The sequence below is a fragment of the Catharus ustulatus genome, chromosome 20 (genome assembly GCF_009819885.2).
Source record: "Catharus ustulatus isolate bCatUst1 chromosome 20, bCatUst1.pri.v2, whole genome shotgun sequence".
In the NCBI taxonomy this organism is placed as follows: domain Eukaryota; kingdom Metazoa; phylum Chordata; class Aves; order Passeriformes; family Turdidae; genus Catharus; species Catharus ustulatus.
Genome location: NC_046240.1, coordinates 11131877 through 11154578, shown reverse-complemented (window position 1 = coordinate 11154578; position 22702 = coordinate 11131877). Strand labels below are relative to the sequence as shown.

Here is a 22702-nt window from a genome sequence, read left to right as displayed (position 1 = left end):
CCCCGTGGTGTTTGGGGGTGCAGGGAAGGGGGGATCAGGGGGTAGGAGGGTGGGTGCTGTGGGAAAAAAATCCCAGGAGCATCCCAGTCCTGCATGGGCAGCACCCCTGGGTGCTGCACCCCCGGTCAGAGCAGGGGGTGGCCCCCCTGTGGTAAAGGATAAGGGAAAATTGGGGTGGGGGGGGTTACAGGCCAGGTGAGGGCTTAAATAAAACACTTAAATAAGCACTAATTGCTCAGTAGGGGGAGGAACCAGCAGTGGGGTGTGGTGGGGCTGAAGTTGGGGTCCCCCTGGGCTGGAGAACAGCCCCTGGCCCCCCAGGAGCCCCCTGAGCACTGGGACACAGCTCCAGGCTGGGCTGGCCGTGGCAGAGGCTGCAGAAGGGTGGGTGAACAGGGGGACACCTCTGCCAGCACCAGGCTGGGTCCCATGGCAGTGCCAGGCTGGGGATGGCACATGCTGTGGGTTCTGGTGCCAGAGCTGTGCCCAGCTCTGTGGGATCCCCCTGTGGCACGGAGCAGAGCCCCTGGCAGCAGCCCCATCCCTCGGGTGCTGTCTGTGCAGTGTCCCTGTGCCCTCACCCCCTGCACAGGAGCCAGGACAGGGGCAGGGGCTCAGGGGGGACATGTCTCACCTCAGGGTTTGGTCTATAGACCCCAAAAGGAACCAGCCCTGAATTCAAGGTTTCGCTCAGCTCCGCTTACTTCTATTTCCTTCCGGAAGCTGGAATTGCACAATTATCCTAAGCCTCGAATGAATTAAAAAAAAACCAAAAAAACAAACCAAAGAAACAAACAAAAAAAAAAAGAACTAAATCCAGAACAAAGAACCACGAGCGCGCCCCCCTCCCCCCTCCCCAATATGTCTCTTTGGCAGCAATAACTTAAAATCGCATCAATGTGGGTTCAGTCAACAGCAAGTTTTGGTTTTGGGGTGGGTTTGGGGTTGGGGCTTTTAATAATTTTGTTTAAATACAAAAATAGTCAGGTTGGCAGGTCCCGGTGAGGGATACTCCCCCCACAACCAGCCCTCCACGTGCTGCTCCCTGCTACAATGGGCAAGGGTGCCTGCAGTCCTCAGGGTCCCCAGCTGGGACTGAGCCCTGCAAACCCAGGGAGGGCAGCTCCAAAGCCATGGGGACCACGCTGGGCAAACGGTGGCACTCCTGGCACAGGGAGTGACATCCAGAGTGGCAGCAGCCAGTGGCCCGTCGGTCAGGAATGTCGTGGAGTGCCTCTGGGGCAGCTATGGGACAGCTGTGGGACAGCTGTGGGACAGCCAAGCTGCCACAAGGTGCAAGACTGAGCACAGGGGAGGGGACAGCCCGGGGGAGAAGGGGAGTGGGGACAAACCGCCTCGGGGAGCACACGTGGGCAAGAAGCCAAGGGGGAACTTCACTGGGGAGGACACTCGGCAAATGTTAGCAAGGTCAGGGCACTACCCTCGAAACGCTATAATTTATATATATATATGTATTTATATATATATATAATGTCTATTTTACACGCACGCTCACAGCCACCCGCACGCGGTGTCACCGTCACCCACCGCCTGGCCCCGCGCCGGCCCCGCTCCCACTCCAAGCAGCAAACGAGTTCCTTCCGATAAAATCTGCCTAAAAAATCTGCCCAGCGGGGTGTGGGAGCCCACGGGCGGCCCCCGCGCCGTCCTGCGCCGCCCCGGTGCCGGGGCAATGCCGGCTGCGTCCCGCCGGGCTCACTCCCGGTCACCGTCTTCGCTGCTGCCTGCAAGGAGCCCAGAGAGACATCAGAGGGTCCTGGACCCCCCTGGGACACCAGGGACTGTCCCCACAGCGTGTGCCATGGCTCACAGCGCGGATGGGACACGGCAGGGACAGCCCTGGGCACCCACAGAGTAGATCCTGAAGGGAACTCACCTCCTATGGAGTCCATGTCCGAGTCGGAGACGTGGGTGATGGAGAACCGGGACACCGGGGCGGGTGAGACCGTGAACCGGGAGAACTGGATGGGCAGCACCTGTTTCTGCGCTGGCACCAGGGCGGGCACGGCCGCGGGGGGCTCTGCTGGTGTCCCCGGCAGCGAGGCCACCAGCGACGGCTTCACTGGCATCAGGGGGAAGTCGTCGTCCCACTCGAAGCCACCGCCTGGGATACACAGTGAGGGGGCTGAGCCCACTGTGAGGGTTCCACTGCAACCTCTGACCCCATGACCCTATAACTACCCCATAACCTCTGACCCCATGACCCTGTAACTGCCTCCCCATCACCCCATAACCTCTGACCCAACAACCCTATAATTGCCTCCCCATCACCCCATGACCTCTGACCCCATGACCCTATAACTGCCTCCCCATCACCCCATAACCTCTGACCCAACGACCCTATAACTGCATCCCCATCACCCCATAACTGCTGTCCCCATGACCCTATAACTGCCGCCCCAAAAGCGCTGCCCTCCCACCACCCCACAATCACCACCCCACGATCCTGCTCTCTCACTCTCTTCCGAGGCGTTGCCGTCCGAGGAGTCGTCGGAGGCTCCGAGCCTGTCAGTGGGGCTGGGGGGGCTGCCACTGGCAGGGGGCTGCCCCGAAGGCGAGGGGGGCTGCCCCGAAGGCAGGGTGGGCTCCGGGAAGCTCTGCTCAGCCAGCTCCCGCGTGGGGCTTTCCTGATGGGGAAACAGCAGGAAGGAACCTCACTGGGAGCATGGCTGGAGGTGGCTGCCACCACCAAAGGACAGCGAAACCGTGCCCAGCGGCCAGCTCTGTCCCCCAGAGCACCCACCTGGTCGAAGAGGTAGATGGTCACGTCGTCGTAGAAGGAGACGGCCTTTTTCTTGCGCTCCAGGTCCTCGCAGAAGGACTCGGACAGCAGGCTGGGCATCTTGAGGAGGCTGCGCAGGTTCCGGCCGCTCTGGCTCTCGGCCACCACGATGGGCACGGCCGCCGGCTCCTCCTCGCTGTCCTCGCTCTGCTCCTGGATGTTGTAGCAGCGCAGCTCCTCATCCGACTCGTCGCTGTCTTCCGTGTCCTCCTCCTCCTCCTCCGGCTCCTCGCGGCGCTCGGGGGCAGCCGGCGGTGGGGAGAGCCCCGGGGGTGACTCGCCCCCGGGCAGCAGCGTGCTGGGACCCCCCGGCGCATCGCCCGCCCCAGTCCCCTCCGGGGGCAGCCCCCGCTCCCCAAGCGCGGGGGTCACAGTCTGTTTGTCCCCCACCGTGGCTCCCCCAAGTCCAGAGAAGCCCTCGGACACGCAGGTCCCTCCAACAGCTGATGGCTCCCCAGGGCTCACTGGCACCGGGGTCAAGAGGAAAGTCTTGGGGGTCACCGAGCCCGGGGGACAGGTGTCTGTGTCAGGGCGCGGGGGGCTGCCCGGCACCAGCCCCGTGCCAGCGGGGCTCTGCTCGGTGCCAGGTGCCTGCTCCGGTGAGCTCCCGGCCTCTGTCCCCAGCCAGTCCCCCTCCAAAGCCACCGCCGCTGGCGTGGGCACCGCCGGGGGGCTGCCGGGTGCCCCCGGAGGGTGCAGCGGGTCCTCTCCTCGCCCGATGTCCCGCGCAGGGGAGCGAGGACCCTCCTCCGCCTCCGGGGTGCGGGACCCATCGCTGTCCCCCTCGTCCTTGTGCCCGCGCTCGGCCTCGGCGTCGCAGTCGGAGAAATAGGCAGAGTCGCGATAGGGGCTCTTCTCGGCCAGGCCGGGCAGCTCCGCACTGGGCAGCCGCGTTTCAGGGGCCGCAGCTTCGCCCTCGCCCCCCGGCAGCCCCGGGGGCGGCTTCCCCAGCTGGCTGAAGGCCTCGGGCTCTCGGGGCTCGTGGGGTTCCTTAAGGACGAACTCGGGGGACTCGTTGTTCTCGGTGTCGTAGCCGCTGTCGAGGGCCCGGGCTTGGCCGGCGGGCGCGAAGGCTCCGGGGCTGAGCACCTCGCAGGAGCTGGCGGTGGAGGGGATGTCCAGCGACTCCAGCGAGTCCGGCGTGCCCACCTGCTTCTGCAGGGACCGGAGCGCCGGCGCCGCCTCCGCCCGCTCCGCGTACTCCCCGGAGAAATCGGTGAAGACGCCGGAGGTCAGCTCGGCCGTGTCCTCGTCGCTGCCCTCGTCCACGCTGGGGAAGCTGCTGCTCGAGAAGGTCTTGTCCGGTGTCCGCTCGGCGTCGCCGGCGGCACCGGCGCCGCTCTCGGCCCCGGCCTCCGGGGGCAGCTCGGCGGGCTGCGGGGCGGACTGGGCTCCGTCTGCGGCGGGCGGGCCGGGGGGGCCGGGGCTCGGGGCGGCCGTGCCAGCCATGGGGGGAGCGGCCTCGCCCGGCCCCGCGGCGGCGGCGGCCAGCGGGCTGCGGGCAGGGCTTCCCCCGGCGGCGGCCGAGCTCTCCTCGGGCTGCGCATCGCGCGGGGCCCCCGGCGCAGGTGGCGGGGCCGCGGCGGGGCCCCGGGGCGCGGCGGGGCTCTCCGCCAGCGTGCCGGGCTGCGCGGGGCCGCAGGGGTGATGAGTCACGGCCGTGCCAGGCCTGCCGCCGCGGGGAGGGCGAGCGGCACGGGGAGGAGGAGCCGCCGGCCATGGCGGGGGGCTGATCCTGCCGCGGGCGGAGGAAGTCGTGTCCCGGCGGAGACCCCCCGAGCTGGGGCTGCCCGCGGGGCACGGTGCCCAGCGGCTTGGCCATGAGCCCGCGGAAGGTGATCATGCGGCGGTAGCACCAGCTGTCGCCGGCCGGGGGCTCGCGGGGGCTGCCGCTGCCGATGTTGTTGTTGGAGGAGCTGTTGGAGGCCCAGGGGTGGCGCTGAGCCGGGGGGCTGGCACCGGCCGGCTGGGGGGCCGTGGGGGGGCTGTCCTCGCCCAGCTCCAGCGCTACGCAGTCCGGCGGGGGCCCCCCGCTCGGCCCCGCTGTGCCCCCGTACCCCGCGGGGCTGTAGGCGCAGTTCCCCGACGGCGAGACGCCCAGAGGGTCGGCAAAGACACCGGGCTGGAAAGCGGGGACGGACCAGTCCTGGCTGCCCGGCTGGGGGGGCTCCTCCTCCAGCAGATACCCCTCGGCCCCGTGGCTGGGGGACGGCTCGTAGCCCCGCGGCTCCTGCCCGGGGCAGGGGTAGGGGTAATACTCTGCGCACTCCCAGGAGCCCTCGGCCGCGGGTGCGTGGCCCAGCAGCGGTTCCATGCTCAGGGACACGGTGGGGCTGCCATCCGAGTCGTAGGTGCCCCCGCTGCGGCCGCCCTGCGCTCTCCAGCAGGCCGGGGGTCTCAGAGCCCCCCGCTCGCCCGCCGGGCTGTAGGTGCACATGGCGTAGTCCAGCTCGGCGCTGCCCTCGCCGGGACCCTCGATGCGGATGTAATACTCGCTGCCCAGCGAGGGGCTGTGGGCGCCCAGGATGGGCACCACGCCTGGCGCTGGCACGCCGGGGCAGCCGGACGCCTTGCACTCGTAGCAGGATGGGGACACCCCCAGGCTGAGCCCCGCTGTCGTGGCCGGGTAATAGAGGTCGTGGTAGCGGGCGGCGCTGCTGGGGCTCAGGGACCCCAGGGGGGCCTGGAAGTGCTCGGTCTTGGTGTGCTCCCACTTGTACTCGAAGTTGAGGCCGTGGCTGGTCTCCATGACGGTGAGGATGTCGTCCCCGTCGGAGGGGAACCCGTCGGCCGAGAACTGCTCCAGCAGCGGGAAGGACGAGAGCTCAGGACCGTGGTGGCTGCCGCTGGCGCTGCCGTTGGGCTTCATGGAATTCCAGCGCTTCTCGAAGTCCTCCTCCGCCTCCGTGGCCCCCTTGGCGCACAGGTAGGACAGCAGCAGGTGCACCTCCTCGGCCGTGGGGCGCTGCTCGGGCTGCAGCCAGCAGAACTGCATCACCTCGTACCTGCCGAGGGGAGCAGGCAGCGTCAGCCCGGCCCCCGCCCGTGCCGCGGGGCAGGGGAGGGGGCGGCTCGGGCTCCTCACCAGCGCTCCGACAGCGACAGCTTCAGCTGGGGCTTGGGCAGCTTCAGCTGCTGCTCCTTGATGGCGTAGGCCAGCACTTGGCGGTCAGAGTAGTGGTCGTAGGGCTGGCTGCCCAGCTCAAACAGCTCCCAGATGGTGACGCCCAGCGACCTGCGGGCATGGCACCATGCTGGGGGTGCAGGGAGACCCCCACCCACCCCCCAACCACCGACCCCAAAACCACCCCTGCGCGTCCCGTGCGGCTGCAGCCCCCTGTGCCCCTCAGAGCCGCTCACCAGACGTTGCTGGCCTTGGTCTGGTCCACCACGAGCAGGTTGCCGTGCACCTCATCGATGAGCTCGGGCGCGATCCAGCGCAGCGGCACCCACAGCTGGTCGGCCGTCACGAAGTAGTCGTCCTGCCAAGTGTGCAGGGTCAGTACGAGAAGAGAACGTCAATCCATGGCGTCAGGGACCGGCCACCCCCTGCCTCCCCACCCTCCAGCACTGCCCCCCGTGCCCCTCGTTCCCCCAGACCAGCCCCCAGCCTGTCCCGCTCTGCTCCTGGAACCTGCAGTCCCTTGTTTCCTCCCCTCCTTCTCCCCCTGCTCCCCCACTTAAACCCCTCCAGACCCCCAGTTTGGCAGCCCCAGCTCTGCAGGGCAAACTGGAGCAGGACAGACAGACAAATGGACGCGTGGGCAACCCCAGGCTGTGCTGGCAGCTGCCTGCAGGGACCTGTGCCTGGCAGAGGGGCACGTCTGGACCAGCCCAGGCAGAGTCACCCCACTGAGTGGGTGCCAGGGCACTCGGGGTGGGGGGGAACCCTCTTTCATGCTTAGGGGGGCACAATGGGTGGCACTAAGGATCCCTCACAGGGACTGAACCCCCCTGGTCCTTCACAGGTCTGAACCCCCCTGTACCCCAGCGAACACAGGGGTCCCCGACACCGCTGGGGAGGGGGGATGATGTGGGTGGGGGGAAGGTTCAGCCGGGTCTGTACCAGGTGAGTGTACGTGGGGGTACCACGGGACCCCAGCGCAGCCCCCAGCCCCCTCCTCCCTCCAAACCAGCCTTACTTTGTACTTGCAGTGCGACAGCCCGTAGTCCCCGATCTTCACGGTGAGGTCGGCGGTGAGGAGGCAGTTCCGCAGGGCCAGGTCGCTGCCAAGCAAACCGGGAACTGTCACCGGCACCGAGAGCTCGGGGAGCACCCAGCGGGGACCCAGCGGCGGGGCCGTTCCGTTCCCCTCCCGGCTCCGGGGCCGTTCCCCTCCCGGCTCCGGGGCCGTTCCGTTCCCCGCCCGGCTCCGGGCGTGCCGATAACGCGGCTCTCAGTGCACAGCAGGAATGCCTGCACAGCCCCAGCTGCGCTGCTGTCCGTCCGTCCATCCGTCACACGCCGAGCCAAGCAGAAGGCGGGTGTGTTCCCGGGCAACGAGAGCCCTGGCATGCGGCCGGGCTCCCGGGCGGCTGCTCCGGCACTGGGCGGGTCGTGCAACCGAGGCACAGGCTGCCCCAAGGGACTCCCTCTCCAGCACAGCTGAGGGCCCCATGTCCCCCTCCCACAGCTTGAGCACCCTCGTGGGGACCCACCTGCAGAGCCAGGCTCGGGTGGGGACACTCCGGTGGCCCCCGATGGCAGCGCGCCCCCTCCTCAACAAAATCACTGATGCTGGAGTCTCCGTCTGCAACTCACTCAGCACCAGGATATTGTTGGGCAGGAGGAGCAGTGGTGGAGCAGAGGCACTGGCACGCTGGGAACCCCCCCAGACCCTGCATTGCTCCCCCCGGGATACCTGTGGATGTAGTTGTTCCTGTGCAGGTGCAGCACCCCGCAGGCCACCTCGCACGCCATCCTCTGCAGGGTCAGCAGGTCCGGGGTCATGGCCTCAGCCCCCCGGCAGCTCCGCAGGTACCCCTTCAGGTCACCCTGTGGGCAGTGCCACTGTCACCCCCCGTGCCCAGCGCCACGGGGGCACCGCGGGGAGCGGGCACAGGGACTCACCAGCGGGCAGAACTCCATCACCAGCAGGTACGGGGTGACCTCGGCGCACTGGGCCAGGCACTGCAGCAGGTTGGTGTGCTGGAGGGCTCTGCGTGGGGCACAGCAATGGGGGCGTTGCTGCACCCTGCCTGTGCTGGCACTGGGGTGGGAGGCTTGGTGGCAGCCCCCCAGGCACCATCGCCCTTCCTGTGCCAGGAGGATGGCACAGTCCCCCAGGAGCCATCGTCCTGCTGCTGGGAGCGGGTACCAGCACGTCCCAGCGCCCGGGATGTGTCACAAAGGGACATTTGTTCAGCTGTGCTGGGGCAGGAGCAGCCCCGTGCCCTCCCCAGCCCAGTTCTGCCCATGACCTCACTGCTGCCCCATGCCACGGCCAGTGGCTCTTCACAGCCACCACGTAGGGACAGAACTGTGCTGCCCCAGAGCTCAGCTGGCTCCTGCAAGGGGCAGCCACAGCTCTGCCCAGCAGCTGAAGGTGGCACAGAGTGGATCTGCCCCCATGGCACAGCATCCCAGCACTGTGAGAGACCCCAGAGGTACCTGTAGGGCTGCGCTTCTTCCAGGAACTGCATCTGGTCCTGCACGCTGGCACTCGCCTTCAGCTCCTTCACCACCACCTGCGTGCTGCTGATTCCCGAGTTCACCTCCCCCAGGAACACCTGGGGCAAGGGACAGGCTCATCCCTCCATGCACACCCCGAACACCCCTGGCACAGCTGGGGCCCCGTGTCCCACCGGGGTGGGGTGTCCGGGGGTCCCTGGCCCTGGGCTCACCTTGCCGAACCAGCCATGCCCGATCTCCTTCAGGTACAGCAGGCTCTGCCGCCCCAGGTCCGCCGACTTGAGGAGCTGCACTGTAACAGAGCCCGTCCAGCTGCCCGCGTGTCCCCCTGCCCCTGTGTCCCCCTGTCCCCCTGTCCCCCTCCCCACACATCCCCCTGTCCCCCTGCCTGTGCTCCCCACCATTCCCAGCCCAGCCCTGCTGTCCTCACCGTGCCAGCCGGTGCCAGGCCCTCTGCCACCCCAGGATGCTCCGGAGCATCCATGCCCAGGAATGCTGCATCCCAGGCATCCTCTTCTCCAGGCATCCTCCCACGATCAGGGGCCGTGTGGTACCAGTGTCCCCAAACGGGATGGCAGCAGAGCTGGCTCCCTGCCCCTTCTCCTCCGCAGGGTGTGCAGAGCTGAGCCCGGCACAGCGCTGGCATTTAGCCCCTGCCCGCCCCCCCGGCACAGTCCGGCCCCTCGGGAGCCCGTGCCAAGGGCAGGCAGCAATGGGGCCATTGTTGGTCCTCTGTGCCCCCCCCCACTGTGGCCATTCTTTGGGCAGGGAGCGACACGGGGCAGGAGGGGGCACCCCCCACATTCCTCTCCCACTCATGGGCTTGTTTACATGGGAGCAGGACTCGTGGATGTCACCGTTCAGGGTGGCCGTGTCCTGTCCCACCCCGGTGCTGCTCCCCTGGGCTGGGACACGCGAGTGAGTGCCTGGAGACAGGGACAAGGGACCCCTGCACAGGGGGACCCTGCAGCACCCCCCAGGGACCCCAGCATCCCCACATCACCCCATACCCGGTGATGAGAGACCCCCAGGTGCAGCGTGCAGGGGTCCTGCCACACCCTGGCTTACCTGAGCGCCCGGGCTGCTTGGCCATGGGCAGGGACACCTTGGTGAGGGGCAGGACATAAACCTCGGGGCCATGCTGGGGGGCAGGCGAGCCCTGGGCTGACAGCTCTGTCACGTAGTCGTCCCCCTCGGCGTTCTCAAACTCCTGTTTCAGGGAGGTTCAGGGTGCAGGGGGGTCACGCACACCCCTCTGCCCCGACACGCTCAAGGGTTCCCAGAAATCCCACCCTGCCCGCGCACGGGAGGAGCACCCCCTCCCCACCGCCCATCCCGTTACCTGTCTGTGCCACCCCGGCAGCCCCCGGCTCCCAAAAGCCGCCCGGGCGAGCAGGTAGGCGACGGTGAGCATCTCGCCGTGCCAGGCTGTGCCTCATGGCGCTGCCGACACCGCCAGCACCGCGCCGTGTGCCATGTGCCACCGCGGGCCATGCGCCGCGTCCTGCCGGCCACCGGCCCGGCTGCGCGCCCCTAAATACGCGGTGCGGGGGCACCGAGGGGCCACTGTCCCCCCCCGGCACGGCGAGGTGCTCCGGCCGTGTGGGACGTTTCACAACACCCGGCGTGTCCCCCCCAGCCTGACCCCCTCCCGCCGCGGGCGCCACAAGCCTCCACAAAAATCTCAGCAATTAGAGAAAAAGCGTTTTCTCGGCACATTCTGTGCCTGTGAGGTCAGGGTGCCTCCCACCCTCGGGGGCGTGCGGGAGGGACCGGCCCTTCGCATGGAGCCGGGAGCACGGGTGGGCCAGGATACGACCCCAAGGATCCTGAATCGCACAGATCCAGGCTCTGTGGAGCTGGGAGCCGGGATCCAACCCCGAGCCCCGCAGCCCCGGCAGGCAGTGAGGGGCTGATCCCCTCCCTGCCAGCACTGCTGTCGGGAGCCAGCACACATCCAGCGCTGGGGCTGAGAATTCTGCACCAGGAACCTCCAAACACCTCCGACCCTCGCTGTGTCCTTGGGAACCCCCACCCTGGCCTGGGGAACCCCAGCTCACCTTGAAGCCAATGTCCCCCTTCTTGCAGCACAGACAGGCCAACATGAGGAAGATGAAGGTGAAGAGCCCCGAGAAGGACACGGCCACCACGGCCAGCGAGGAGGACCAGGAGAGCTCACTAAGGGGGGTGCCGTCTGTGGGGACACGAGGTGATCAGGGCTGGGGGCACTGGGGAGGGGTCAGGCTGTGCCAGGGGGTGATGGGATGTGGGGGCACATCAGGGCTCACAGGGGCTTTGGCAGGGAGCAGTCAGTGGGAGCAGGGTCCCAGTGTCTGTGTGCCCCCTTCAGTGGGGAGCCCAGACTCCCCAGAGCCCAAGCAGAACCTACCTGGGGGTGCCTTGTCCCCGTGGATGCAGGGGGACAATGACACCCCATGGAGAGGGGCTGTGCCAGCTCAAGAGTCCCAGGCACCCCCACCCAGCTGAGCCCCAACCCTTGGATTTGCCCCTCAGTGGGTTTGGCCACAGCATGGTGGCATCCCAAGGCTGTGGGAGCTGCAAGGACAGGAATTTGGTCCCATGAGCTGGGCCCCAGGGCACTGGGCATGAGGAAGGGACATGGCTCCACTGACTGGGCACTGCATCACCAGCACACCCCAAACCCTGGCACCTGCCACCCCACTCCAGCACTGTCCCGTGGGGTGGCAGAGCACACGGTGGCCATGGTGGCAGCAGAGGTGGCCACGTTGCAGCTACCCATCCCCAGCAGGCCCCGCTGCCAGCTGCAGCTGCCACATTACTATTCTGCCCAGAGCCTGCCCAAACAACCGGCGCCGTTGTGGTGGGAGCAGCCGGAAGGTCGTGGCACTGCCAGCGGGGCCGGTCACCGGAGACCCCGCGGTGCCCGGCTGGGACAGGTGCCCTGTGCTCACCATGAGCCTGGCACAGACCCCCAGCGGTGCCCTGGTCCCTGCCTGGGTCACCAAGCCGGTGCTGAGCCCCTCGGGGATGCTCGTGGCACACACGTGGCTCCAGCACAAGGACCACGGAGCATCCCTGTCCCTGTGCCCTGGCCACGCTGCCCTGCTCCAGGGCTCCACCACGGGCTCCTGTGTGTCCTTGAGACCAGCACCTGAAGGGCACTGGGGGCTGGGGAAGGTTCTGCTGCCCTGCTGGGCACCAGAAGTACCCTCTGCTCCTGGGCACCACACGGGGTGGGCACCCTGGCTCCTGGCATGGCAGCGAGTGGCCCCACGGGCCTTGGCACAGCCCAGCCATGCCAGGGAGCAGGGAAGGAGCTCCAGAGCCATCTTCTGAGGCTCGGGATGCAAAGCCGAACCTGGGAGGAGCGGGGGGCGGCGTGCCCCCCCTTCCAGCTGGTTTCCATGGTGAACACACTTTGTACCGCCAACGTCACCATTTTCCCTGGATAGTGGGACAGCAAAAGAGAAAATGACTCACTGAAAAGAGCCTTTGAACGAACGGGGAGCAGAGCACGGGGACGGGAGCCCGTCCGAGGGGACCGTCAGCTGAGCTGCCCCTCAGCTCGGGAGCTGGAGGTTCCCAGAGAAGAACAGGCCAGTGAGATGCAGCTGCTCCTGCCTCAGTTTCCCCACCTGCACAACCTGGGAGCTGTGACCAGCCCAGAGTGGGCTGGGGCATCACCAGTGCCATGACCCACTGGCGCCTTCCCTTCCTGTACCCACAGCAACGGTGATGGGAAGTGTGGCTTCATCTCAGATGCCAAATTATCCCCAAACCAGGTCAGGTGCACCTGCAGCAGCAGCTGCTGGAGCACTGGAGTGCAGGGAGCACCAGGACACGGGAGGCACAGGACACACGGGACACCAGGAACACAAGGGACACCGAGTGCAGCCTGAAGTGCCCCAGGACTCTCCGGAGAAACCAGAGCCCCCAGCACACCCTGCCCTCCATCCCCAGGCTCTGCCTCCCACTCTCCCAGCAGGAGTGAGGTCCCCTGGCACCAAAGCCATGCCCTCCCTGGCCTTCCTCACCCCAGGGGTCAGGCTGAGAACGGTCAGCTTGGTGCGCCCCCCAAAACTGCGGCATCACCCGCAGCCCCTCCGCCCAGCACCGCCCAGCACACAGCGACCCCCGGGTGTCCCACCCTCACCCGGCAGGAGGGGACAGCGGCGATGGGGCTGGTGGCCACAGCTCCAGGAACACTCGCCCCAGCCTCACACCCAGCCCTGGCACACGGGAGCAGGAGGGCAGCGGAGGAAAAGAGGGGATGCGGGATGCGGTGGGGTGTGATGGGATGCAGTGGGATGCAGTGGGATGCAGTGGGGTGCAGTGGGGTGCAGCAGGGTGCAATGGGATGCAGTGGGGTGCAGTGGGGTGCAGCAGAGTGCAGTGGGGTGCAGCAGGGTGCAGTGGGGTGCAGCAGAGTGCAGTGGGGTGCAGTGGGATGCAGTGGGGTGCAGCAGGGTGCAATGGGGTGCAGTGAGATGCAGCAGGGTGCAATGGGATGCAGTGGGGTGCAGCAGGGTGCAATGGGGTGCAGCAGGGTGCAATGGGATGCAGTGGGGTGCAGTGGGGTGCAGCAGTCTCCCTCCCACCCCACGCAAGCCACCGCGCACCCGCAGCCCCGCCCGCGCTGCCCCCCTCCTGTTGCATCGCCCACCCAGCGCAGGTCGCGGCCGCAGCGGCGGCTCCGAGCGGGGCCGGGCGGAGGCCGGAGCGTCCCGCAGCGGTGCCGGTGCTGCTCCGCCCGGAGCGTGGCCGTGCCTCGCCCGTGCTGACTCACGGCCCCGGGCCGGCCATGGCCCCGCTGCCTCCGGGGCGATGCTGCGGCGATCCCGGCGATCCCGGTTATCCCGGTGATCCCGGCGATCCCGGCGATCGCGGCGATGCCGGCGGAGCCCGCCCGGCCAGCGGCGGCTGACGTGTGCGGAAGGGCCGAGCCGGGGCTCCCGCGGAGCCGGAGGCAGCTCGGGGCTCCCGAGCCGGGCGAGCCCACGGGCACAGGCGCTACCCAAGGCTCCGGACACGGCGCACCCCGCTCCCACTGCCGCAAACAGCCCGTGCCTCAGTTTCCCCGCGGGTGATTCCCCGCTGGGAGCTGGGAGGGCTGGCGGGGTCACCCAGGAGGGGATGGATGCTCTGGCGCCTTGGGAGCACGGTCCGTACATCCCCCCTGCCCTCTCGCCGCCCACCGCGGATTCCAGCCTGGGAACACGCCAGATCCTGCTGGGAAAGGTTGGATTTGGGCAGGGAGAAGGGCAGGATATGGGTAGGGAGCAACGCAAGATTGGGCAGGAAATGGGGCAGGATTTGGGCAGGGAGCAGGGCAGGATTGGGATGGGATTTGGGCAGGATCAAACACTCGTGTCCCTCAGCCCCATCCACTCTCCCGGGGCAGGCACAGCCCTGGCATCGCGTTAATCCCTGAGGCCATGGGCAGCTTCCAGGGAAGCAATTTCACAGCCCGCAGGACGCGCGCTCTGCTCACCCACACGCACCCAGGCGGCACAAAAACCCCGCTGCCATTTGGGGTGTGAGCACAGCCCGGGGACTGTGCGGCTCTGCGGGAAACTGAGGCACCAGCAGGAGCCGGGATGGGCCCCCTGAGCCGCGCCCCTGGGCTGGGGCTGGTGGTAGCCACGGAGCCGGGCACCCACAGCATCCTCAGGACCCTGCATCCCTCCCGGTGGTACCCAGAGCCTCCTCCTCCGGCTGCTGTCGGATCCAGGAGCAGGGAGCAGCACCCTTTGTCCCCTTTGCTGGAGACCTTTTCCCACCAGGAAGAGCCAGAGCCATTCGGGCAGCCTCTCTGGTGATTAATAGATCAGTTAATTGTGAATTCCAGGCACGCCTGGCTAATCCCTTCTCCTTCTGTATCTTTTAACGTGGCGTATTTCAGCAGCAGGATTGATTCTGCCCTTTAATTCTGGTTTCACCATCTCGGGCTGAAACAGCAGCAAAAAAATAAATAGGTGGAAAATAACAGAAAATCATCCATCATTTTCTGAAGCAATGAAATAAAAACAAGGACTGTGCTAGGGACAGGCCGGGCTCCGGCGTTGCTGCGCACACACCACGCGTGTCAGCCTGATTAGGGACAAAAAATCAAGTTCCTCCATCAAAGCCCGCCCTGATGCAGAGCCAAGAGCCAACAATTCCCTCTGTTTCCACGGAAAATAATACTAATATTATTATGATAATATAATTATTATAATGTAATTCTAATAACACTCTCTACTATAGTAATATATAGTAATAATATACTATTATTATATATAGCATATTGGAATTCTGTATGGAATTATATATGGAATTTTACATTGAATTACTATATTGTATTTTTACACATAATTGTATAGTCTATGCGGATTATAGAATTATTAGGATTATAATAATATATTGTAATAATAAATAAAAGAATACTATAGAAGGCATGCAAAGCAAGCCCACATTGATTATTTAAACAAAACTCTCGTGCTTGGTGTTTTAAGTGAGCGCTGAGTGGGGACTGAGGGACTGGGAGGTGTCCGGGGGAGCATCCAGCCCTCCCTGGCGGGGCTACTCCATGGGCTCGGGAACGGCGTGGCAGGGGCAGTGCCAGGGACAGTGCCACACTGAGGGTAGTGCCACAACGGGAACAGTGCCACACCGGGGGCAGTGCTAGGGTCAGTGCCACACCAGGGACAGTGCCACACCAAGGGCAGAGCCAGGGACAGTGGCACACCAGGGGCAGTGCCACACCAGGGACAGTGCCACACCAGCAACAGTGTCACAGTGGGAACAGTGCCACACCAGGGGCAGAGCCACACCAGGGACAGTGCCACATCAGGGACAGTCCCACACCAGGGACAGTGCCACACCAGGTGCAGTGGCACACCAGGGTCAGTGCCACACCAGGGACAGTGCCACACTGGAGACAGTGGCACACCAGGGACAGAGCCAGGAACAGTGCCACACCAGGGACAGTGCCACACTGGAGACAGTGGCACACCAGGGACAGAGCCAGGAACAGTGCCACACCAGGGACAGTGCCACACCAGGGTCAGTGCCACACCAGGGACAGTGCCACACCAGGGGCAGTGCCACACCAGGGGCAGAGCCAGGGACAGTGGCACAGCAGGGACAGTGGCACACCAGGGACAGTGCCACACCAGGGTCAGTGGCACACCAGGGACAGTGGCACACCACGGACAGTGGCACACCAGGGACAGTGCCACACTGAGGGCAGTGCCACACCAGGGACAGTGCCACACCAGGGACAGTGCCACACTGGGGACAGTGGCACACCAGGGGCAGTGCCACACCAGGGACAGTGGCACACCAGGGACAGTGCCACACCAGGGGCAGTGCCACACTAGGGGCAGTGCTAGGGTCAGTGCCACACCAGGGACAGTGGCACACCAGGGTCAGTGCCACACTGGAGACAGTGGCACAGCAGGGGCAGAGCCACACCAGGGACAGTGCCAGGGACAGTGCCACACCAGGGACAGTGGCACACCAGGGACAGTGCCACACCTGGGACAGTGGCACACCAGGGACAGTGCCACACCAGGGACAGAGCCAGGGACAGTGCCACACCAGGGACAGTGGCACACCTGGGACAGTGGCACAGCAGGGACAGAGCCAGGCACACGGCCCCGGCCCCGCCGAGGCTCTCGCCGTGCCCAGCAGCGTTTACGTAACAGCGCGAGCGGCAGCACGAGCGGGGCGGCCTATTTATATCCAAAATGCTCCTCGGCGTTACGAAACCAGGAGCTCTGGCTCCAGAGCAGGGCCCCAGAGGAGGAGGCCGAGGGGTGAGCGGGCAGGGGGTGCCCTGGCACAGGAAGGATCCCGGGTTTGGGGTCTGGCTCTTTCCCCCAGCACAGCCCAGCTCTCGCTGCCCTGGCACCGCAGGGAGAGGGCTCAGCATCAAGGATGCTCAGGGCACAGAGGTGGGGAATGCTTGGCACCTCCCTGCCCCATGTCCTGTCTCGTGTCCACCCTGGGGTCAGTCTGTGGTGCCCAAATCACCTGCAGGGAACACACAGGCCAGGGCGACTGGAAAATCCCTTCTTTGCCAGCACACAGCCACTGAGGTGTTTTGGGAAGGTGAAGGGCCGTGGTGGCCAGCACAGGACACCCTGGCACAGCTGGGACAGGAGCCTGGGAGCCCCTGGATGCCCTGCCCAGCCAGGCAGGCACTGCTGTTCCTTTGCTGCGTTTGCCCACACTGGAATTTTCCTTCGCTCCAGTAATTAAACAAACGGCGTTAACCCCGCTGCTGGCACCGGGCTGCAGGGAGGACGTGGACATGGCTGGCAGAGGGGAAGGGGTGGGAATCAGGATCTCCCCAACAGTCTGGGCTGTGGGCAGGAAATCCTGTTCCCATCCAGTGCCCTCCCAAACCCACAATCCCCACACCCTCACTGTCCCTTGGCTGGTTCTGAGCTCCACCATGGACCCAGTGCCAGTTCTGGAGCATCCCAGGATGTCCCACGTCCCCCCAGGATGCTCAGTGTCCCTCCAGGATGTCCCATGTCCCCCCAGGATGCTCTGTGTCCCCCCAGTATCCCCAGCCATCACGGCCCAGGGTGGCTCTCGGAGCTTGGCCGATGGCAGCGATGGCAGTGGCAGCCCTGAGACGCCTGTGCCACGCTCCGATGGTGCTTCCCGGGCTGTCAGGGGGATTAATGCCCACAGGAGATTTATTTTCCTGTCAGTGGGCACGCTGAGTCAGCACAGAGCAGCTCCTCTCTGGGCCAGCCCTGTCACCCTCCAGCCCAGTGACACGGCCCCGTGGGGTCCCCCTGGCTCAGCCCACCCCTGGGAGCAAATTCCCACTGGGAATGCGAGGGGCACTTGCTGGGGCAGGAGGAGAGCGTCAGGAGCCAAGCCCAGCCCTGGAGAGGCAGCAGTGCATGGCCAGGACCATTATCCCTGCATCCCACCCTCCCTAAATCCCTCCCTCCCTAAACCCCACCATTCCACCCACCCTGCATCCCACCCTCCCACCGTGCCACCATCCCAGGCAGCGGCCCCAGCCACCCCTTCACTTGCCGGGTCGGAGCAGCACAGGGCAGGAACGGGCTCAGCCATGGCACCAGAGCAGCCCAACTGCCCCTTTGACCCAAATCCTGGGATTTTCCAGCCCAGCAGCGGGATGGTGAGGAGGTGACGTCACACCAAGGCAAAACCTGGGATGCTGCCTGACTACAGACACCGAGCACTGAGCACTGAGCACTGAGCACAGACCCTGCTGGATGTGCCCCCCTTGGCAGTGCCAGCGCTGCCCCACACGCCCTGCTGTCACCAGGGTGCCAGGGCACGGTGGCAGCGAGGGCAGAGCCCTGGCACAGGGTGTCCCAGGCAGGGAGTGGCGGGCAGGGAGCCCGTGAGTCACAGCCCCGCTCCCCCCGGCAGCGCGGGGCCCTTTCAACCCCGGCATATTAATTTCTGCTAATTGGCTTTGACAGGGATCGGTGTCAACGTTCCAGAACACACCCGCCCGTGTGCGTGGGGCATGAGGGAGGGAGAGGAGAAGGGGGAGCAAAGTGGCACCCTCAGGGAATAGGATCCCCTCACTGAGCCAGGTGGGGCCTGGCTGCCCTGTTGTGCTGTGCCAGTGTCATTCCCTGTGCCATGCTGCCTGCCCCTGGCACCCCTGTGGGCACCAGGAGTCACCTCCTGCCTCTGTGCCTGGCTGTCCAGCCTGCAGTGCCATCCCCCAGTGGGAAACATGTGGCAAGACAGGACACCGGGGCACAGTGCTGCCACCGCTGTCACCTCCCAGCCGAGGAGCTCCTGCTGCCCTGCCCCAAACCCCCTCTCTGTGTCCAGTCCCCACAGCACCTTCCCCCTGTAAGGCTCCATAGGTGCCAGGGCATGCCTGGCCCTGATCTGGGTTGCCAGGCTCCTTCTGCCCCTTTGCCACCATGGCCCCCAAGTCCTTTCCCATCCTTGTGCCGGGATCAGCCGGAGGCACAGGACATGGAGCACCAGCACTGAGTGCCCTGGGGCAGTGGATGGCAGCAGGCGCCAGGTGGACCCAAAAACACAGGGCTGGGGGGACCCCCTGCCCTCCCTTTTCCTCGACTCCCCAGGGTGGGGAGTGGGCAGCCGATTCCCACGGGATGCCCAGGGGATGTGGGGTCACACTGGGCCCAGTGCTCCGTGCAGGAGCCTCTCCAGGCCTGGGCTGGGAATGGGGGAAACGAGGTGAGAACCACGAGGCTGAGACCCTCCCCCAGAGCCCCCAGCAGCTGGGAGGGAATGAATCCCTGGAAGAGCTGGCACAGCCTGACACAGATGCTGGGACAAGCCAAAAGCAGCAGGCGAGGCCGGAACACGGGCAGCTGCACTGGCACATCCCTGTGGCACCTCCACCCCAGGTGACACTGCTGTCACTGTTCCATGCCACCAGGGCCACCTATGGCCCAGCTTCAACAGCAGCTGCGTCCAACTGTGCATTTCCAGGGAATGCAGGACCAGGAGGAGATGCTCCCTCAGCAGCACCAGAGCTCCTGGGCCCCCTGTCCTGTCCCAGCTGCGGTGCCATCGTGCCCTACAAACTGCTTCCCCCAGCTCCTCACTGGCACAGCCAACCCCAGGGAGCCAGGCTGGCACAGGCAGCCACGATGCCACACAGGCAGGAGCTGCTGCCACATGGACCGAATCCACAGAGCTGTGAAATCCAGAATCTGGTTTGTTCCCCCCTAGAATTCCTCTCCCGGTGCTGGTGGGTGGCAGCTGCACGGCAGCGCCAAGCCCTGGGCCTGGCAGCACAGCGACAGGCAGGGATGGGAGCAGGGCTGAAGGGTTCTGAAATCAAACCTGCCTCGAGCACCCCCAGGCTGGCAGGATTCGCCTGGAGCGGAGCCACACCAAGAACCAAAATCTGCTCCAGGGCCGAGCCGGGCGAACGGCTCCGTCCCGGCACTGCCGCATTTTGGATGTAAATAATGAGATTTTAGGAGCAAATAACGAGCGGCTGGGGACAAAGTCCCCGTTCGGTGAGTGCTGGTGCTGCTCATTTCCAAATCCCCCCACGGATTCCGACCGTGCGCAGGAAGGAGGGACCGGGAAAGGCGGCGGGGAGGGATGCGGGACCCGGCACCGACAGCCGGAGCCTCCGGCGGCACCGAACCCGGCACGGGCACCGTTTCGCCGCCTTGGCGGTGCCGGAGGAGGCGCCGGGAGCGGCGGGAGCCGACACGCGTTATCCCGGGCTGGTAAACAAAGAGCCGGAGCCGAGCGCCCGCCGGACGCTCCCACGAGGGGTCCCGGTGCCAGCCCCGCACCGGGAGGGACACGAGGCGGCGGCGAGGGGCGGCGAGGAGGGGCGGCTGCGGCGGCCGCAGCCCCAAAATCGCACCGCAGTCTCCAGCCCCGCGCTGCTCCGCGGCTGCAGCATCTTCCTGCAGCTGCGCCGCGGCCGGAACACGGCGCTTACATAACGCCGGCGCCCCAAAACGCGGCTGCCGTGCCCCGGCACCCCAGCGAGCCCCGCCGGCTCCCCCAGCCCCACGGGGGACCCGCAGCCCCCCGGCTCCCCGGCCGCCGCGTGTCTCGGGCGGTGGGGGCTCAGCCCCGGCTCCGTCTTCCTCCCTCTCACCATCACCATCCTCCCTGTTGTTATTATTCCGTTTCAATCGCGGAGATGCCTTCAGAGGCAGCGCAGCCCCGGGATTCCTCCGCGCTCCAGCCCGTGGAACAAAATGCCGCCCGGCTGCGGCAGCGATCCCACCGCGCCGCCACCTCGGGATGTCCCCCGGCCACACCGGGATGTCCCGCGGCCACACCGGGATGTCCCGCGGCCACATCGGTGTGTCCCACCGCCACCCCGGCGTGTCCCAGCACCTCACCGGGGTGTCACACCGCCACACCGGCTCGGCTCCGGCTGTCAGAGCCGGGAGCCCGTTCGGTGACATTCCCGGCGATCAGGGCGAGGGGATGCTCCGCTCGCGGTGCGGCGCGATGCGGGGATGCTCGTTCCCGGTGCACCGGGAGGGCAGCGCGGGCAGGCGGTGCGGGCTGAGCCGGGCACGCGGCGGAGCACCGGGGGAGGCTCGGTGTGCGCGGGAGGGGTGCGGGTCCGCCAGCCCCGGGGCTGCGGCACTTACCGGGGTCGAAGTGGGAGCTGAAGGCGAGGCTGGGGCTGAGGAAGGCGGCCGCCATGGCAGCGGCGGCGGCGGGGAAGCGGCCCATGGCGCGGCGGCGGCGGGAGCCCCACGGCCGCCGGCTGCCGCTGGCCCCGCGCTGGGCACGGCGGCGGCGGCGGCGGCGGCGGCGGCTCCTCCTCCATGGCGGCCCCGCGGCCCCGCGCCCCGTGCCCCGGGGAGGGGCCGCGCCGCCGCCGAGCAGCGGGACCGGGCGGGCGGGGGTGGCAGGTGGCGGAGCCGCAGCCCCGGGACCGCACCGGGACCCGCGTCCTCCCCCCCGGGATGAGCCGCCGCCGCCCCCGCGCGGTCCCGCCGGGATGGATGGGGTCCGTAGGGGCTCCCCGGACCGGGACGGGACTCCCGAGGGGCGGCCGCGCCCCAGAGTGGGGATGGGACCCCCCAAGTAAAGAACTGCTCTGGTTCTGACCCATCCCGGGCACCGCCGGCTTCCCGCGACCGGGGATGGGAAACAGGGACGGCATGGGCAGTTCTGCCCCAGCCAGCCCCTCAACCCCCCGCCAGCCCCCTCAGACACACCCCACACCCCATCTCTGCCCCTGTGGCCCAGCACAGCCTCACCCTGCAGCCCCCCAGTCCCATCCTGAGGGGGAGCAGAGCCCCCCAGCAGCCCCAGCCGGGCCCGAGGTGAGGGGTCCCCCTTGGGCTGGGGGGCTGCCCCATGTGGGGCCGTGGCTCGGCCTTGTGTGCTCGACACCACAGCCCCGGCACATGGGAGTGTGCCCTCCAAACACGAGATGCTCCAGAACCCAACAGCCCCAATTCCTTGGCAGGGAACATCCCACAGCTTCACCCACACCCCCCGGCAGCTCCTCCAGCCAGACCCTGGCAAAGCTGTGGGTGCCACTGTCACCGAGCCCACCTGGAGCCAGGTTGGTCTTTCCTTCAGGGCCATGGCAGGACAATCCTGTCCCATCCTGTCCCATCCCGTCCCATTCTGTCCCACCCCACTCCAGGGAACCCCCTTGTCCCATCCTTGTCCCACCCCAGCTCTGAGCACGGGGCTCACACATCCCCACTGCCAGTTTGAATATTTAAAGCCAAATTTTGCGTACACGATTAATTTTTTACAAGCCTTCAAGCCTGCACAGAACAGCACCACGCTGCACATGTCACGTCGCCACAAATAGATACAGGCCTGGAAAAATTACCGGCTGCTGGGAGAATAAACACGTTGGAGCCAGTTTCTCCCTTCTCCCTTGCCTCCACATTTCTCTCTGGAGCAGCTCTGTCCCACAGGACCCCCCCAGTCCCTCTGCCAGGGGCAGCAGGTGACTGCTGGTGCCCCATCACTCATTTTGGAGACCCCTGGCTGGGGTGCAGCTCATGGGCACCCCACTGCTCCCATTGTGCCCCCCTCACTGGGTCCCTGGTCCTTTCTGGATGTGCAAATGGCCATGACTGACATGTGGGACACCCTGAGCTCCTCCATGAGCCTTTCTGGGCCTCAGAGCATCCAGGAGGAGGGTCTGTCATGGTCACCCGAACCCACCACCTGCCCTGTGCCCCCTGTCCTGCTTCCCATCAGATTTCCAACGTGGCTGTAAAAGGAAAAACCCCAAAGGAGAATCGAGACCCAGGGAGGCCCTCAGGTGCTGCCCTGAGGTCGGGGCTGTGGCAGCGATGGTCCAACCCCGGCAGAGGCACAGGGTGGCACCTCCCGGTCGGGGCAGAGCCGCTGCCGCCGCCCCAATTAGCAGGGGAGATTACAGATCCTTCCCAAGGGAGATTACCCTGCTCGGATCCTGCCACTTGCTCCGGCTTCTCGGCTGATTTGTCTGGGGCTGCAGCTAATCCCCTCCCGGGCAGACACCAGATTGAGCCGCGATTCCCGCGCGGCGGCTGCCAAAAGCCCCCGGTGCTCCTGAGCTGCTTCCCGGCCCCCGGCAGCCAGCGGGCTCCGCTCATCCGCCTAATCCCGGGGCAGCCGCGGGGACCGGGGCTCCTTCACCGGGGATCTTTGGCACAGCCCGCAGCGCCCGCACGGCCACCGCCAGCCCGGCTGAGCGAGCCCTCCGCGGCTCGGCAGGGACAGGGACACGGACAGGGACAGGGTCAGGACAGGACAGGGACAGGACGGGGACACGGACACGCTCCTGCCCCTCGGGACCCCCGGGATGCGGG

General features: G+C 66.4%; 1 protein-coding gene across 1 annotated transcript; it reads right to left on the bottom strand.

The window, feature by feature from the left end:
- Positions 1-550: 550 nt before the first annotated feature.
- Positions 551-20615, bottom strand: AATK (apoptosis associated tyrosine kinase). Its single transcript, XM_033076766.1, is given in 16 exon segments — positions 551-723; positions 1549-1745; positions 1898-2125; positions 2480-2648; positions 2765-4447; positions 4449-5808; positions 5889-6038; positions 6164-6285; positions 6946-7030; positions 7666-7799; positions 7875-7962; positions 8415-8533; positions 8648-8727; positions 9504-9645; positions 10496-10629; positions 20522-20615. Coding segments are annotated over 15 exon segments (4608 nt in total). The 5' UTR covers positions 20607-20615; the 3' UTR covers positions 551-723; positions 1549-1716.
- Positions 20616-22702: the final 2087 nt, after the last annotated feature.